The 18925-nt window shown below is 44.3% G+C and overlaps 1 protein-coding gene across 2 annotated transcripts in view; it reads left to right on the top strand.

Moving 5' to 3' along the window:
* The window catches only part of AP2A1 (adaptor related protein complex 2 subunit alpha 1), an 891085-nt gene that overhangs the window by 441746 nt on the left and 430414 nt on the right, over positions 1-18925 (top strand). For both annotated transcript variants that reach the window (XM_069605316.1, XM_069605324.1), the window contains exons 10-11: positions 19-156; positions 804-986. In XM_069605316.1, coding sequence (XP_069461417.1) covers positions 19-156; positions 804-986 — 321 coding nt within the window. The remainder of the gene's footprint in view (positions 1-18; positions 157-803; positions 987-18925) is intronic.

Genomic DNA, 18925 nt, shown 5'->3' on the forward strand with positions numbered 1-18925 from the left:
TGTTTTGTCTTCCTCTAGACGGAACGCGATGTTAGTGTACGTCAGCGAGCAGCGGATCTCCTGTATGCCATGTGTGATCGCACAAATTCCAAGCAGATCGTGTCCGAGATGTTGAGTTACCTGGAAACAGCCGACTATTCAATTCGTGAGGAGATGGTGGGCACCAATCTTTTCCATCAGAGAGGGGAGCACATTTCTGCCGGGAGAGGGCTGATGGAAAACTGTATTTTTCTATTTACTGGTGATTTCAGGCAGGTGTTACCTGTGTACAGGTGTAATGAGGCCTCATGTGCAGATGTTACATAACTGCGCTGGGTATGTCTCACATTATTCACTTACAGATGTTACATATGCACCATGCATGTCTATCCTAAATCTCACCCGGTGATGGCACCTGTGAACAGCAGGTATCCAGTATTTTCAAGGGATTATACCTGTGTCCAGCTGTTATCCAGTCTCATCTGGCGATGGTATACTGTGAAGAGCCGATGTCCGGCCTCTCCTAGCAATAATATCTGTCTACAGCTGATGTCAGTTCTCACTTGATGTCAAGTGTGTTCAGATACTATCTGTTTATGGTTCTTGTGAACAGTTTATTTAAGTTCTCATTGGTTATGCTACCTGTGTATACATGATGTTGGATCTCATCTATTGATCTTGCATTTATTCTTGTGATGTTACACATAAGCCTGATGATGTCACACTTACATAGATGAGAACAGGACACTCCTGAAATGTGAACCTGCATGTGCCTCCGTTCTTTTAGAAGAACATGCCATAATACTTCTATTGCCTGTTTTCAGGTGCTAAAGGTGGCGATCCTTGCAGAGAAGTATGCAGTCGATTACAGTTGGTATGTTGACACTATTCTCAACCTGATTCGGATTGCCGGGGACTATGTGAGCGAGGAGGTGTGGTACCGGGTCATCCAGATAGTCATCAACCGAGACGATGTGCAGGGCTATGCGGCCAAAACAGTGTTTGAGGTAAAGTACTGATTGCTGTACTATCTAAACGCTTTTCATTTTTAACAGTTCCCTACATTGCTATTTAATTTGCATTACTGTTTTACAAACCTTTTCAGCGGAATGTTGGATTCTACATATTTTACGTAGAAATTCTCATAAGTCTATGTATTAAGCTACTGTTGCCAGCATTGCTCTGTGCAAGATGCACATTCTGCAGAAACATTTCACTGCACAGCAGTCTTGACTTCCATTACGACTAGAATTGGAGGCAAAAGAGAGCATATGAATGAAGAAGAGTTTGTAAAGCCTGTATGCTGTAATCTTTATAACTTGGCTTGGTTTCAGCATTATGAGTTTAGAACATTTTGTAGGGTTGCATTTTGTGCTTAGAACAAATACCAATGAATCCAGACTATTTTCGCATTCTTCAAGGAGCCGCTAGAGGATTCTTAGAAAGATCTTGGGACAAAAGATGCTACGTTGGAAGAGGAGAGGTGCTAGGTTAACCGTGAAGAAATAAATACGACTGAAAATAAGTTAATAATGGGACGAGACTGTAGCTGCTTCATCATAACAGGATACTCTGAATGATCCTCACAGGCGCCCAAACGCAGTTAGTCAACTAATAACAGTGATGTAGCGTCAACCGCATCAATGTGCAGATATAGGCTGTGTTCTCATCTCTGTTGCCATGCAGGTCTGTCTAGGGAGGTCTTCAGTATTTGGGATGCCCCTTGTGAGTAATCCTGTTTCGTGTGCAGAAAATATAATTTTGTTTGACCATCATGCATGTGCCAGTATATGGAGGATCTCCAGATTACCATAATTGGGTTTCTGCACTAAGGCAGGGGGCAGTTAAAGGAGCACTTAAACCTCCAATACTCCAGAATAATACCATTGACCATACTGAGCGGAGGATGTCTAAACCCCTCCATTATCGGCTTTCTCATAAAGTTGACAATTAAATGAACATCTCCGCTTCCTAGCCAGAAACATATGCCTATATTAAGAAATGAAGCCTTTCCCTGAAACAAAGTGGCAACATCTCGCTGTCCCAGACGAGCAGAGAAATCAGCACTAAACCCAAAGGATACATTTCTTATTATAATTCATACATAGGTTGACCAGATGTCCCGGTGTTGCCGTGACTGTCTGGGGATTAAGGCCTCTGTCCTGAGAGTTTCTTTTGTTTTTCAAACCCGTTCCGATTTTGGGATAAGGGAAGGTGACAGTCCCAGAAGGATCGCCAACAATTATAAAGCAAATATACACCATAACATGCGCAGAGTTTTACAGTTGTAGGTTGGGCGTGGACCCCTAACCTTTCAGGTACCACCCACAAGCTTGCATTAACTAGTTGTGCCACAGAGTCCCGTTGAGAATTGGATAAACAGAAAGGCCTGTCATGTTAACCGGAACAATAGCTCCTTTTTTATGAACCTGGATACATCCTGATTCAAAATCGCACATTTATAAGCATAATCAGTGCAGGAAATACCGTGGGATGGGATGGGAGGGGGCAGGCAGGGGGTTTGGGGATGGGGGTTTTGAAGGGTGAAATGCGGCATGGGTTGTTAGGAGAGTAGTCCTTCATTTATGTTGTTGGCTGTTTTTCTTCTTGAAAATCATGTCACCCTACCCATATACACTGTGGCGAGGACCCACCACATGGCTTGTGGGCTCCTCAACTTGTCCTCTGCACTATTGGAAATGGAGATGGACGGACAACAGGATAAAGTTTGTGGTTTTTAAAAAACATTTCTTTTCACAGAATATAAGAAGTCAGGATATTTTTCAAACCAAATACTAAATGTGTTCGGGTAATACTAGCCAAAATTAAAGTAGTGGTTATTCTTCTCAAAATGTCTGTCCCTAAAGTGAGGAGGGGATAATGGGTTTTTTGAAAGAATAACTCAAGACTGCAGACGTTCTCTCTGTTTCAAAGGGTATCCTTGTACAAACGTCCTGTGTTCCAAAAGTTCAACAAATGTCTCAAAATCCTTGGCAACGCAAAACTCTAAAGTTCAACAAAATAATTGTCCACTGTCCAAAACAACGTGTCTTACACCAAGGGCTCTGTCACAAGTTGGGTGGTATCCCGGCAGTAATTGCGCTGGGATACCGCACAACGCTATTAGCGTTACCGCAACTCGGTCTGGTGCAGTTTGCGCCAGATCCCGAATTGCAGAGGGGAGGTAAATCCCCATTCCGATTCGGTCCATCGGACCCAAAGGAGGTTTCTCGGTGCTGTTAGCGCCGGTGCAATTAGCTCTGCGCTAATAACGCTGAAAATGGTCAGAAAGTTGTGATTTTAATTGTCTTCGCACCTGTTATTAGCAAGAAAAGGGGAATACATCTGCTACTCCCAGTAAGGCAGCGATTGTACTAGGTGTGACTAGTACTCTACCAAATGAATACCAAGATTTTCCAGACGTGTTCCATAAAGAACAAGCAAATACTCTACCATCGCACAGGCCCTACGATTGTCAGATCGACCTCATACCTGGTGCGCAAATTCCTTGTGGCCGAATCTATGCACTTACTGAACCAGAAAACCTCCATTTGAAATCTTATCTTGATCAGTACCTGGCAAATGGATTTATCCACCCGTCTAAACACCGGCAGCCAGTCCCTTATTCTTCATACCTAAGAAGGAAGTAGATTTGAGGACTTGCATCGACTATTGCGCATTAAACCAGATCACAGTAAAAAAACATTATCCACTGCCCCTTATTCCCTAATTATTGGATCAAGCCAAAGACGCCCAAATGTATACCAAACTGGACCTTAGGGGGGCGTACCATCTTGTTCGAGTGAAAGAAAGGAGACAAATGGAACACCGCCTTTCGTACCAAATACGGCTTGTATGAATACCAGGTAATGCCTTTTGGACTTTGCAACGCTCCCGCTGCATTCCAGTACTTTATGAATGATGTTTTGCGGGAGTTCGACATTTGCGCCCTGGTTTACATTGATGACATCTTAGTGTATTCTGCTACAAAAGAAGACCATGTCAGGCATGTCCGCTCCGTCCTTCTAAACTCAGCCAACATAAACTGTATGCTAAACTCGAAAAATGCTCTTTTCATGTCCCCGAAGTGGAGTTTCTCGGTTTTATCCTCACACCAAAAGGTATCAGAATGGATAGGCACAAAGAAGATGCCATTCTTAACTGGCCGTCACCAACTTCATTTAAAGGAATCCAGAGTATGTTGGGCTTTGCAAACTTTTACCGCCGATTCATCGCAGATTTTTCCCAAATAGTGCATCCAATCACATCACTATTGAGAAAAAATAATAAAAAGTTCAATTGGACCGAAGAAGCCGAGAAGGCCTTTCAAGAACTTAAGAAAAAATTAACTTCTGCTCCAGTTCTATGGCATTCTCGCCCAGACCTCCCTTATATAGTTGAAACAGATGCATCTAGCATGGCTATGAGAGCTGTTCTCTCGCAAAGGGACCCAGGAACTGGCCAGTTACCCCTGTGGCCTTCTGGTCACGAAAATTCTCAACTCCCGAACTCAAGTATGCTATCACAGACAAAGAACTCTTGGCTATAAAATCAGCTTTCAAGGCATGGCGACACTATCTCCTTGGTGCTAGACATACTGTCACGGTCCTAACTGATCATCGAAACCTGCAATACCTAAAAACAGCAAAGGCTCAATCATCCCGTCAACTGCGATGGGCTCTTTTCTTCGTTGAATATGACTATGTGATCACCTACCGGCCAGTAGTCTGAAACGGAAAGGCTGACGCCTTGTCCCGCATGGGTGTTGATGAAAAGGTATGCATAACTCTAGATCCAGTAGCCATCATTACAGAAGACAAACTCCTGGGTCTTACGACAACATTGACACAGGGTGAACTCCAAAACAAGATCCAACTCTTAATGGATCCCACTTTCTCACAAAAGTGGTGTACTCAAGGAGAACATTACACCATTAAAGACCAGTTACCATATTTTAGGAACCTTGTATACTTGCCAAGTAAAGGTTTACAATAGTAGGTTATTTTGGGTTATCACGACTCCCTGATTGAAGGTCATCCTGGAATTGCCAAAACTCTAGCTAAAGTAAAACGAAACCATTGGTGGCCCACATGGCGTAAAGACATCATACAATTTATCCAATCTTGCGGTGTGTGTGCACAAAACAAGTCCCAAAAGCAGAAACCAGCTGGTCTTCTCCAACCATTAGAAATTCCTCCCGTACCATGGCACACACTGTCCCTTGATTTCATTACAGATCTACCTCCCAGTCAAGGATTCAACACCATCTTAGTAGTTGTAGACTTGTTCTCTAAAATGGCACACTTTATTCCTTTTAAGGGTCTTCCAAATGCATCCAATTTAGCAAAAGTATTCCTGGAGGAAATCGTACGGCTACATGGCTTTCCATCGGTCTTGATCTCAGATCGAGGTAGTCAGTTCGTATCCAACTTCTGGAGGAAATGCTGTTCAATGGCTCAAATTGACATTCGACTATCCACAAGTCACCATCCTCAAACAGATAGCCAAACAGAAAGAACAAACGAAACCCTCGAGCAATACTTACGTTGCATGTTACATCAAGTGGAAAGAAATTGGAAGGACTTGTTATGGATAGCTGAATATGCCTATAATAATTCATTACACACCAGCACTGGACAAACCCCTTTCTACACTATTTATGGTAGACATCCATGTACTTCAGAATTGGATCTCCCAACCCCTTTGGAAATGCCAGTGGTTAAAACCCTACATACGACTATTTCCTAGGCCTTCAAAGAAGCAGCAAAACATTTACTCCAAGCCAAGAACAAACAAAAGAAATTCGCTGACCAACATCTTAGTAAAGCCCCCAACTATCAAATTGGAGACAAGTTCTGGTTAGCATCAAAATATGTACCCATAAAAGGGACTCAGACCTTTTGTCCCCGATATCTGGGACCTTATTCTATTGAATCCATAATAAATCCAGTGGCAGTTAAATTAACCCTACCACCCACTATGCAGATTCATCCTGTGTTTCACGTATCACTCCAGAAACCGGTACAACCCGGCACTCGGGTTACACCACCACCAAAACCAGTATTAGTTGACGGAGAACCAGAGTTTTAAGTAAAGGATATCCTAGACTCAAATACGCCGGATCCAAACTATACTACTTAGTTGATTGGAAGGGATACAGCCCTCAAGACAGATCATGGGAACGTAGTGAATACATCCATGCACCTCGCTTAATTAAAAAGTTCCATCAGAATTACCCAGCCAAACCAGGACCAGGCAGAAGTGCCACCGTGAGAGGGGCCTTGGGGGGAGGGGGGGAGAGGGGGGTGAGTGTCATGACCCTTGCCCCTGGCCCTCACTCGCAAGTCAGCCTTCCATTTAGGGCCAGGTCAAAGGCCTTAAAACCTCATCCAAGACACTCTTGGAGTCAGTCCTGGCGCCTTTGGCGCCTGGCTCATAACCATCATGAAAACCAACATTAGAATGGGACTATTTACTTGGGTCTATTTAACTTTGGGGGGGTTTCAGCCAAAATGGAGGCACACACATAGCGAATTTACAAGGAACTGAGCTCTGCGGTTTAGTCTTTTGGGTGTGGCAGGCCTGGGTCTACTTTATCTGGACTACTTTGGGTGTGGCAGGCCTGAGACTATTTTACCTGGACTACTTTACCTGAGACTATTTATACCACACCCAAACAGCAAAACATGCTTTGCGTTATTCTGCTGTGGGCAGTGTAACGCTCACCGTGTCCAGTTCTTTGGTGCCAGTTTACCTGAAACCAAGGACCTACAGAGAGTGAAAGAACACTACGAACCTTACCTGGAACAGTATCCTGTCTTCAATCCATCGCTGACTTCAGTTCCACTCACCTGAAGGTACGAGCTCCATCATCCGGCACTGCATGCATCCTGGAATAAGATAACCTGGAAAGAGGAGAAAGAAAGACAGCATTAGTAGGCGTTTGCTCACATTTCCTTCCGAATGAAGAAAGCCACACAATTCTTACCTGGGTAGTCATCTCCTGGTCAGTATCATTGCTGGAACATTACGGCGCTCGGTGAGGAACATCGCAACCTGCAAGGAGAGAAAAGACACAGGTTAGCAATATAAAAGGCGAAAACAGCGCCGCGCATTACTCACCAGACACCATCGCGCACACCGCACTTTTGCCTGCCGGCCCATGCTCATCTCCAAACTGCATGACAACTCCAAAATACCTTTCCATACTTAAAAGGAAAGAAGGCAGACATTATTATTCGAACTAAGAGGAACATAAGAACTGCATATAAGGACTGTAAAGCAGCAAACCTACGGAGTCGCACCAGGCCTGGATTCCCACAGGGGGGGCTTGCACCAGTGAAGTAACTAGGTCGCTGCTCGCCCCCCACATCTACGCGCCCCTGCCACAAGAAGCAGGACGGAGAATCCACCTTCTACAATATTAAGGTGAGGAGAAGGCCCAAGGGGGAGGAAGGAGTTGAGGCTAAGGGAGGTGGGGAAAATATAGACAATCTGGTATTGAATCCAGCTCTCCTATATTGCAGACCCATCTTTAACAAGAGGCCTTTTCAAGGGACCGGGAGAGGGTTTGAAAGTGCAAATCATCCAACCAGGGCTGGGTGGCGTCCCCGTGGATACCAGGTGAGCGTAACAAGGGTGTATGAAGTGTCTGTCTGCCATCCCAAATGGGTACTTGCTGATTTAGAGAAACTAACCGTGTGTATTTTGGAGTGTATTTGTGTGTTACTATTATATTGCCCCTTCTGAAGAAGGTTTATTCAAACTGACTGTTAAATAAATTAATAATTGTTTAATCAAGAAACCTTGTGTGTAAGTTTTTATTTGGATACTTGTCACTGTCAATCTCTGTGTAACCACCCTAATGCTCACATTGACCCCTCTCGAGATAAGCCTGGCTGCTCAGTCACACTACCAACCTTTGTAATACAGAAGTATACCAAAGGTTGGGTTCCTGTTGCCAGGAGGTCAAGGTTGTTGTAGTGCACCCAAAGGGTACTTCACCAAATCTTGCCTTACAGCTCCCCTTTCTTACCTGGTGTGTTTGCTTTCCACATGGATTAGTGGTTGTACAATCCACTTTATACTGGAAAGTTAGTTGGTCACACAACCCTCATCAGAGGATTCCGCAAAAATCTCCCTAACACTGTCGAATAATGGACAGCTTCTTGGTATGTAGATACGTGGGGGAAATGTAATGACCAAATGCACAAGTCCTTGATCACGGCCAAGGAAAAGACGCTCCTCCCAATGTCTTGAATATCACAACGAAGATGACAGCTTCTCTTGGGTGTTATTGAAACAGGCTTCAATTACCATTAGTTATTCTGCTTTACCGTATTTGTTTAGATAACTCCACAAAATTGTAATCTCATGCGAAGTATACATTTTGATACAAATATGAATTTGTAAACGTTCATTAATGTATCAAATCGCTATTATCTATTTGATCATTTGTATGGAAAATCAGTTACATCTTGCTCAAGCTAGTCTATCAGTCTGACAACACGTTTTCCGAGGCCTATGGCAAAAGAAACTGAGAGTGATGCAAAAATGTAACTATATCAACCAAATTAATGATAATACAGAGCAGATGCTTTCTGGGTAAGTGATTGAACCCATCAACCTTACAGGAAGTAGAATTAAATATGATTTTTAACAATGATGACTGTGCAGGAGCATATGCTGACAAAAGACTTGAAATTGATTAATTGGATTAAGTACTTTTGCGCTGAAGAATAGTCAGTCAGGCTCAAAACGTGTTGGCAGACTGGTAGAATAGCTTGAGCAAGATAATGATTTTAGTTTTTTTACTTAAGATCAATTGATTATGAAGATTTTGTACATTAATACATTCTTGCAAATTCAAGATTACCATGTTGAATATTTCTATTAAGGATATTACAAATGTGTGGAGTGTATCTGTACAAATATACTAATATGGCATAACTAAGGGTCATTGGAGAGCGGTTCCTATAACATCCAAGAGAAGTTATCGTTGCCTTCCTCCTGTCAGGAATTCAGCTCGACACACATGGCGGAAATGGAGAATGAGTCATTCAAGATACCAACAATGGAACTCAAGATGGCGGCTCATCAGCGCTATTACCACACGACGATTACCGTTCTAGTTGTTTCCAACATGGCGACCGCGTCTGCCCATTCTATATCTTCATCTCTATGGTTGGGCCAGACGCGTCGCTTCTGTTCGCTTCACCTCGCTTCGCGCTGGTGCTTTTTCTAACTTTCTGCAAATACTACCGCTGAGGTTTTCTAAGCCTCTCTTCCTCTCTTTTGTACTCTGCGCACTTTGTCTGAGTTCCGTCTCAACTTATTCTACTTTTCCTTACCTTACTTTTTCCCCGTTTCTCCTCTTGCCTTCGTTCCCCGTGCACTCGTGTGCGGTTCATTTCTACTCTACTTCCTTTCTCGCTTCCTTCCTTACTTTTCTCCTTGCCTACTACATAGAGCTCGACCGGACTTCCTTCCACGTTGCTGCTCGAGTTCCTTTTCGCCGAGCGGATTCCTGAACCGTTCCGTCCACAAGCCTGCTGCACTCGACTTCCTCTACATTGCTGCTCGACCCTTCTTCCCGAGCGGATTCCTGGAATCGTTCCTCCTTCAACCTGCAGAACTTACCATTCTTCCACAGCTACTCGGAAGACACCATCCTCTACGAGACACAATTGGGTTTTCTTCCCCACGAGGGTTTCCCAAGGGTACTGCCCCCGGAGTGCACTGAGTCCAGTTCTCTGGCCTCTGAACACTTTGGGGGAATTACCTCTATACCTCAGAGCTATTCTACTCCTCTGCTGTTTCCGGACATTCGTGAGTACCTAATTGTAACAGAAAGCGACGCCCAAAAGATGGAACAGCAGATGCAACAAGTAATGGCAGCCATGCAGAGTCTCAGTACTGAAGTACAGATGTTAAGAAACGAAAATGCAACATTGAGACAAATGGTTGCAAACAGGGCAGAGATCCCTCCAGGATCGTTACCCATGGGAAAATACGATGGCAACCCTAAAAAACTAAAAGAATTCTTGGATTCTTGTTTGGTGCAAATAACTTTGAAAGCCTCGTTTTTCCCAAACGATAGAGCTAAAGTAAGTTTTCTGATATCTAATCTCGCCGGCAGCGCCCTGGCCTGGGCCACACCATTAGTCACCACCAACAATCAGCTAATGGATTCTTACGCCGGATTTACCAATAGTCTGCAAGCCATGTTTGGGAGAAAAGAATTAGTGGTCTCAGCACAAGAAAACCTCTTGGATCTGAAGCAAGGGAATACTGATATCCTAACTTTCATCACACAGTTTAAACAATTAGCCAATGAGACGGCATGGGCTGATGATGCTCTCCTGACCATATTTCGTCGGAACCTATGTGAAGAACTCAAAGATGAAGTCTCTAGAGTTCTTAGACCTCATAACTTTGCAGAAATGGTTACATTAGTACTCCAGATGGATTACCGGATACAAGAAAGAAATCTAGAAAGAAAGAAAGGGAAATCACGTCCACTGTTAGGACCTTACAAGTCGGATATTATAAGGACCAGTAAAAACCAAGAATCAGGGGAACCTATGCAATTGGGAATAGCTCGAGGACCATTAACACCGGAAGAAAGACAAAGAAGAACAACATTAGGTTTATGCATGTATTGTGGTTCCGATAAACATGTTCTAAAAGATTGTCACCTGACTACTCCTAGACGTCAGGGAAACGACAACTCCCACCCATGAAGGGAACCATGAGTGGGTCTTTGGTACAAAGTTCCCAGGAAACAACCTCAACTCACCATAAGATGGTGGTAATCAATGTGTCTCTACAATTTCTAGACAATCATATCCAACAAATACCTGCCTTAGTAGATTGTGGAGCAGCGGGATTGTTTATGGATTCCGAATGGGCATTCAGAAACAACATACCCCGGGTGACTAAAACCCTGAGTCTGCCAGTGGAAGGAGTAGATGGAAATCCTTTATCATCAGGACCCATTAAAGAAAACACAACTTTTCTCACCATGAAGATTTCTACTCATGAAGAAGAATTATCATTCGATTTAATAAAAGCCGCTCACTATCCAATCATACTGGGTCTCCCATGGCTTGTTAAACATAACCCATTCATTAATTGGACTGCAGGAACATTATTTTTGGGTTCTGAACACTGCTTGCATTCTTGCCTACCAAAAGGGGTGGTGGGGTTGTATACTACAACTACATCCCCAGACAAAAGCCCGGTATTATCTACCATATCCCACCTAAATCTACTACCGGAATGTTACCACAAGTACAGCTCTGTTTTCTCAAATGATGAATACAAGGAATTACCACCCCACAGAAAAGACGATTGTTCTATCGAATTACTACCAGATGCGCAAGTACCCTTTGGTCGCATGTACACTCTTTCTATTTCCGAGAAGGTTGCCTTAAAGGAATACCTACAAACTAACTTGTGTCATGGTCTCATCACAGAGTCTAGAAGTTCTGCAGGTGCTTCACTCTTCTTTATACCCAAAAAAGATTGTAAAGAGCTCCGCCCTTGCATCGATTATAGAGGCCTAAACAAAGTTACATACAAAGATCGATACCCACTGCCCCTTATCCAGGACATTCTGGAAGCAGTCCGAGGTGCAACTATCTTTACAAAACTCGACCTTAGAGGGGCATATCATCTGATCAGAATTAAAAAAGGAGATGAGTGGAAAACAGCCTTCCGCACGCCTTTCGGACATTATGAGTATCGGGTGATGCCTTTTGGGCTAGCAAATGCCCCGTCAGTCTTTCAACGTTTTGTTGATCACATATTTGCGGATTTACTCCTTCATACCCTAATCGTATACTTAGACGATATCCTCATTTTTTCTAACAATCTGCAAGAACATATTATCCATGTTTCCGAAGTTTTAGAACGGCTTCGTCAAAATAGATTGTTTGCCAAAATTGAAAAATGCTCGTTTCATCTACCCAGTATCCCCTATTTGGGTTTCATTTTATCCGCAGAAGGAGCTGCGATGGATCCAAGGAAGGTAGAAGCCATCTACAAATGGAAACCTCCTCAGAACGTAAAGGAGGTACAACGGTTCTTAGGGTTCACCAACTTCTACCGAAAATTTATTCCAAATTTTTCTAGAATCATCAAACCCTTCACTCTTCTTCTTCGAAAAGGAAGATCTTTTGAGTGGAATCCAAACACTCAGAAAGCCTTTGAAGGTCTCAAGATAGCCTTCTCTACAGCACCGATATTACGGTTACCAGATCAGACAAAACCTTTTATATTGGAAACCGATGCCTCGGATTCAGCCATAGGAGGAGTACTCAAACAAGTTTCAAAAGAAGGGCTCGAACATCCAATTGCATACATGTCGAAATCCCTTACAGAATCAGAACGCAATTATACCGTACTTGAAAAAGAACTCTTAGCTATAAAAAGGAGCTGCCAGGAATGGAGACACCTCCTTTTAGGGGCTCAGCACCCTGTTCAAATTCGCACAGACCACAGGAACTTGAAAGTGTTACAGAACATGGAGTGCCAAAACAGTCGACAAGCACGGTGGGCATATTTTTTTTCATCCTATGACTTCATCCTTACTTACATACCTGGAACCAATAATCAAATCGCTGATGCTCTATCCAGAAGTTCACACAATACTTTGTCATTCCTCCCGGAAAAGATGTGGTCACACGCCACTTTTCTATTCTATGTTTCCTCTTACTTACAAACTATACGAAAACAATACCAAGAACTGAATCAGACAGAAATCAGTGATCATGACCTGAGAATGGAAGACGGACTTTACTTTCGAGCTAACCAACTATACATACCTGAAGGTACATCAAGAAAGAGAGTATTACATATGTGTCATGACCATAAAGTCGCAGGACATAGAGGAATCAAAACCACCTGGGAACTCATCAATAGACACTTTTGGTGGCCGGGAGTTACACAAGACATCAAGGATTATGTGTCCTCTTGCTCCATCTGCCAGCAGTCTAAGGTTCCTAGACATCTGCCTACAGGGCGGTTAGTACAACCTAAACTTCCCACTCAACCATGGGAATGCATATCTACAGATTTTATTGTAGATTTACCACCTTCTTCAAACAATACAACCATCATGGTATCTATAGATACTTTGACCAAACTAGCACATTTCATTCCCATGAGCCGATTACCATCAGCAGCTCAGATGGCATCTTGTTTTTTACAAACTATCTTCCGTCTCCATGGACTTCCAAAATCCATCATATCTGACAGAGGTTCACAATATGTTTCCTCCTTCTGGAAGATACTATGCAAAACCTTAGGTATACAAAGAAACCTCACCTCTGGGTATCACCCGCAATCCAATGGGCAAACAGAGAGACTGAATCAATCCTTAGAACAGTATCTGCGTTGCTTTGTTTCAGCTTCTCAAGACAACTGGAGTCTTCTTCTACCATATGCTGAATTCGCATATAATAATTCCTTTCACACTGCCATCAAAATGACACCTTTTTTATGCACATATGGGTTCCATCCATCCAGCTTCCCTACCGTAACTCCTCGGTCCACCAAAATCCCAGCGGTGGATGATGAGTTAGTCTCCAACATCCAGAAAGCGCATGCTACAGCCCTTGCTACCCTTTCTGAAACCAGAGACAGGGTAAAACAACAAGCTGACAAGAAACGCTCACAGGAACCCACGTACAAACCTAAAGATCTGGTATGGCTCTCCTCTAAATACCTTCCTAAACATTTGGTACCATCGAAACTCTCACCCAAGTATTTTGGACCATTTCCCGTTATTGAGGCCATCGGGAAGGTAGCATATAGAATCCGTCTACCAGTATCCTGGCACCGGATCCATAATGTTTTCCATGTCTCTCAACTCAAGACACAGATACTGGATAGGTTCAATAGGGGCTTCAATCATACTCCCCCTCCAGTGGATACTCAAGATGGTCCTGAGTACGAAGTAGCAGCAATATGCGACTCCAGATACTATCATGGGAAGTTGCAATATCTAATCGATTGGAAAGGCTACAATCCATCAGACAGAACTTGGGAAAACGCTTCATCAGTTCATGCCTCCAGACTGGTAAACAAATTCCATCGATCTCACCCTTGGAAACCTGGTCCAATCACCCCACAGGGAGGGCATACTGTCAGGAATTCAGCTCGACACACATGGCGGAAATGGAGAATGAGTCATTCAAGATACCAACAATGGAACTCAAGATGGCGGCTCATCAGCGCTATTACCACACGACGATTACCGTTCTAGTTGTTTCCAACATGGCGACCGCGTCTGCCCATTCTATATCTTCCTCTCTATGGTTGGGCCAGACGCGTCGCTTCTGTTCGCTTCACCTCGCTTCGCGCTGGTGCTTTTTCTAACTTTCTGCAAATACTACCGCTGAGGTTTTCTAAGCCTCTCTTCCTCTCTTTTGCACTCTGCGCACTTTGTCTGAGTTCCGTCTCAACTTATTCTACTTTTCCTTACCTTACTTTTTCCCCGTTTCTCCTCTTGCCTTCGTTCCCCGTGCACTCGTGTGCGGTTCATTTCTACTCTACTTCCTTTCTCGCTTCCTTCCTTACTTTTCTCCTTGCCTACTACATAGAGCTCGACCGGACTTCCTTCCACGTTGCTGCTCGAGTTCCTTTTCGCCGAGCGGATTCCTGAACCGTTCCGTCCACAAGCCTGCTGCACTCGACTTCCTCTACATTGCTGCTCGACCCTTCTTCCCGAGCGGATTCCTGGAATCGTTCCTCCTTCAACCTGCAGAACTTACCATTCTTCCACAGCTACTCGGAAGACACCATCCTCTACGAGACACAATTGGGTTTTCTTCCCCACGAGGGTTTCCCAAGGGTACTGCCCCCGGAGTGCACTGAGTCCAGTTCTCTGGCCTCTGAACACTTTGGGGGAATTACCTCTATACCTCAGAGCTATTCTACTCCTCTGCTGTTTCCGGACATTCGTGAGTACCTAATTGTAACACCTCCTCCCACATCTGCCCAGCAACAGACATCTTCATGACTGGAAAGTGGATTGGGGCAAGACAGTCCCATGCCCAGTATCAGGACAGGCTACACAAACCTTCACTTTGCCCAGAATCTCCAAGCTGGAGCACGCAAAGGTGCATGCCTTAAATGGCATTTGGTCATTCGCTGACCAAAGAGCAAGATGGCCATAGTACAGGGTGAGAACCACAAAGCATGGCAGTTTTGAGCATATGGTACTTACAAGGGCATTTTGCAGTAAAAATAAAAGTGCACCTGAGTACAAAAAAAAAAGGTAGAACTCAATCCGCTGCCACCAGCATGTCCTAGACAAACGCAAAAGGCAACAAAAATGTTAGTACTGTAAAAACAAAAAGATATACATACTGCTACGTCCCATCCCCTTTTCTCCGTACTGAATGCTGATACAGCACGATATAACACAGTATCAGGGATATGTGAATGAACATTAAGTCTAGCCTCATTGAAAAGCTGAAACTGTGGCATAATGCATATGAAACCAAGCCAAGTAAGTTGTACCGGTTGTGGGTGGACCGTGTAATCCAACAACTGCACTTAGACAGAGTGCATCCGCCTAATGAGAAACCACTTTTGTGATTGAATCAAAGAAGATGTATGTGAACTGAAATTAAGGAATTGAACTCTATAACTTTGTGAAAAGTGACTAAACCAGAAGAGCTCGGGAGCATCTCCAGGCGTTATGTTGTTTGGAACATTGAGAGATCTGGAAGATTGTTTTGTTTGAGAACTTTGAGAGACTTGAAAACATGGGAAAGGGAATCCCTATCTGATAAAATGAACTCCTTGAACTTTGGGGAAGGGAAACACCTTTTCCTTCCAATAGCTAGAAGAAGCTCTGACCTTTTAGCAGGGATGTGAACAGAACCCTTTTCACACAAAAAAGCCTTTCCCCTTAAAATGTAGCTCTGCGTGGAGGCGTGGTACCAGGGGCATGCGCTCCTCTGACTCTGCCCTCCGGTGCCACAACCCAGTCCTCTTTTCCATGGCAACAGGAGTCGACCTGCTTCACCTGCACTGGTGGTTGAGGCCTTTTCCCCTGTTAATTCCACAAGCTTTACCTTCTCCTGGGAACCAGTGTCCAATATTTTTGTTTTAAATTCCTTTACCTTTCTTTACACCAGCCTCCGGTGCTTCGGTCTCCCCGGCACATGTTGGCACAGGCGGGGTGCTCTTCCTGCAACAAATCTTTCCCGGCGTCAGACCTACAGGCGCTGTCTCTGTAGTTCCTAGTTGAGGACCACGACTGGGAAGTTTGTTGGGCGTGCAACACGCTCACACCCCGGTCATTGACGAACTGTCTCGCCAGGGGGAGGGAGCTCTTCCCCAGACCCCGCCCAAACACTTGAAGGAGTACTTGCGCAGGAAATCAAGGCCCACAGTAATTATTCTATTATCTAAATCACCCCACAAGGGCGATTCCTTGCCTGGTGAGACCCAGAGCGTGAGGGATCGTATTGATCCTATTACCAGTCCCGGGCCCGAGGCTCTTCGAGCTACCAGTCAGCAGATTGAGGGATCCAAGGATTCTTCTGGTCCAAGGACTGAGGGACCGAAAGGTTCTCGTACCGGGGAATCTCTAGAGGGGCATTGCTGTAGAACCGGGTGTTGGCCCCAGGGAGCGCCTTTACGCAAAAGCACTGCCAGGTCTATGCCTGAGGGCGGCAAGTCTCCCATATCCACGCCTGAGGTGCAAAAGGGTGCTGAGCTAACGCCAGAAGGCAAACAGATGGAGGCACATGCAAGTACTTCAGCGGACATGCAGTTCCTGCGCTTGCTGGCCCAACCAGACAAAGTGGCGATGCACAGCGACAAAATGGCACCCCGTACAGCGGCACGACCATCCCAACCAGAAAGCACACAGGGAGTCGCGTCTCCCGCACCTAGGCAGGCCTTCACCCCACGGGTGGAATGGTCACCCATGCACATGCCTCAGATGCTGTGGTGCACAGCCTACACAGTACTGTCCTTGTCAGTGCACTACACCGAGGTCAGTTACACACAATCCAGACACGGCACTGGTAGGGCCCAGCCCACTGCTCCGGCAGTACCAACGGCTCCTGACCATGCCACGCCTGCATGCGAGGAGCTGTTCTTTGACACATCTATGATACTGATGAAATCTCAGCTGATGGCAGGCATCTTAAAGGGCCTCATAAAAGAGATGATGCCTCCCATACTGTCTACACCAGAGCAGCCTCAGGCCCCAGTACTGCCTCAACCACTGCCTGCTCTGGTTCCGCCTGTGGCCGTAGTGTTGCTTCCAGCACCACCTGTACAGCTTCAGGCTCCGGTGCTACCCCCGGCGATACCCATGCCAGCTCAGCCCCATCCTCCGGTGCAGCCTCCCCCGCCAGTGCATCTCCCGGTTCCTACCGCACAGATCTCAGAGTTATCACTGGCTACCCTGCCAGTAGACGGCCGGAATCGGGGAATTACAGACCCTCTCATCAGAGACCAGGGTCCAGGGCGTGACTGACCAGACCGACACAGACGATTAAGAGAATGCATATATATATATATATAATATATATTTTTTTTTGCATTTTTAGTTTACAAGAAACCTTACACAACATTTTACATATAGGAAAAACATTCATAAAACATATTATTAGGACACATTATCTCTAAAATCATCCTTCTTATGTATGTATCTCATTAAAACCACAGAAAAATATATCATAGCTAAAATCAAACTTCCTATATCCCGTCCATGTAGAACTTTATCGACATTACATGGCCAAATTCATGTTTTCCAATTCTTCCATAATACCCTGCAAAATCATATTCAGTGCTAGAATTAAAGAAATATTTAAACACCACATACATCGGCTCCAAAAGAGATACTTGGACATTTCCAAATCTTTGTTAAATCTATCGTTAAGATGGACAACACGTTTAGACTCAAAATAAGTACAAGAAAGTACGAAGTACGAAGTGCTTAAGTGTCTCTGGCGAACCATGTTCTCCACAAAAGCGACAATGAAATTCAAGTTGACCCCGTTTCGGCACATCATCTGTATGAGACCAGTGCCGTGTCCTCTCTCGAGTCGGTATCTGATTGAGCCCAAAACGCATATATATAGATCTGGCCCTATCACATGGAAACCTGTAGGTAAAGGGGCACACATTCCCTAGTGTGACTGAAAATGGCATACTCCTTATAAGAAGAGTACGAGTCCACACAGTTTACCGTTTCCACCCAGTCAGCTTTAAATAGAAACCTCTTAACCAACCCTGGACGTTGTATGAGGACCACTGTACATAAACCAAGTGAGGTTAGTAAATTAATCATTTTAGAACAGAACTTTCTGGTCGATACAGCAGAGTCAGTTCTTACAACCTCACTTAAAGATTCGTACAGAGTGTTGGGGGGGGGATCACTTATTTTCTTAAACACAGATAGTTGTTTCCAGAGTTATCTAGCTTTAAGTGATATAAGGCATAACTCACGATGGATTACTGCATTGGGGATTGCCATTGATAGACCGAAAAGTTCTTTCCACAGTTTCCCCTGGATGATATTGAGACTCAGACTCATGTCATGGGTACAAATGCCTAATCCATACAAGAGAATGGGCTCACATTTAGCAAGATAGAATTGCCTTAAAGGCAACAAAGAAAATGTACACACCCGGATTTTCAAAAATTTTATTTGCAATTTTAGTTTAGCAGCCTTCTCGTCCAGGCTCTGTTTCCAGGTTTTCAGGCTGGTCCTTTTTGTAAGTTTATAACCTAAATATGTGATTGCCTGTACCTGTTCCACCGGATCCTCACCCATACTCCAGTATAGGTTTGGATCTTTCTTTTTTTTTTTTTAAATACCAGCATCCGGGATTTGGATGCATTTGGGGAAAGGTTATTGGCAACCGCATATTGGTAGAAAAGGAGCATCTTTCTTCTAAATCCACGTGGGGTG

The sequence above is a fragment of the Ambystoma mexicanum genome, chromosome 1p (genome assembly GCF_040938575.1).
Source record: "Ambystoma mexicanum isolate Mex_15411 chromosome 1p, UKY_AmexF1_1, whole genome shotgun sequence".
Taxonomy (NCBI): domain Eukaryota; kingdom Metazoa; phylum Chordata; class Amphibia; order Caudata; family Ambystomatidae; genus Ambystoma; species Ambystoma mexicanum.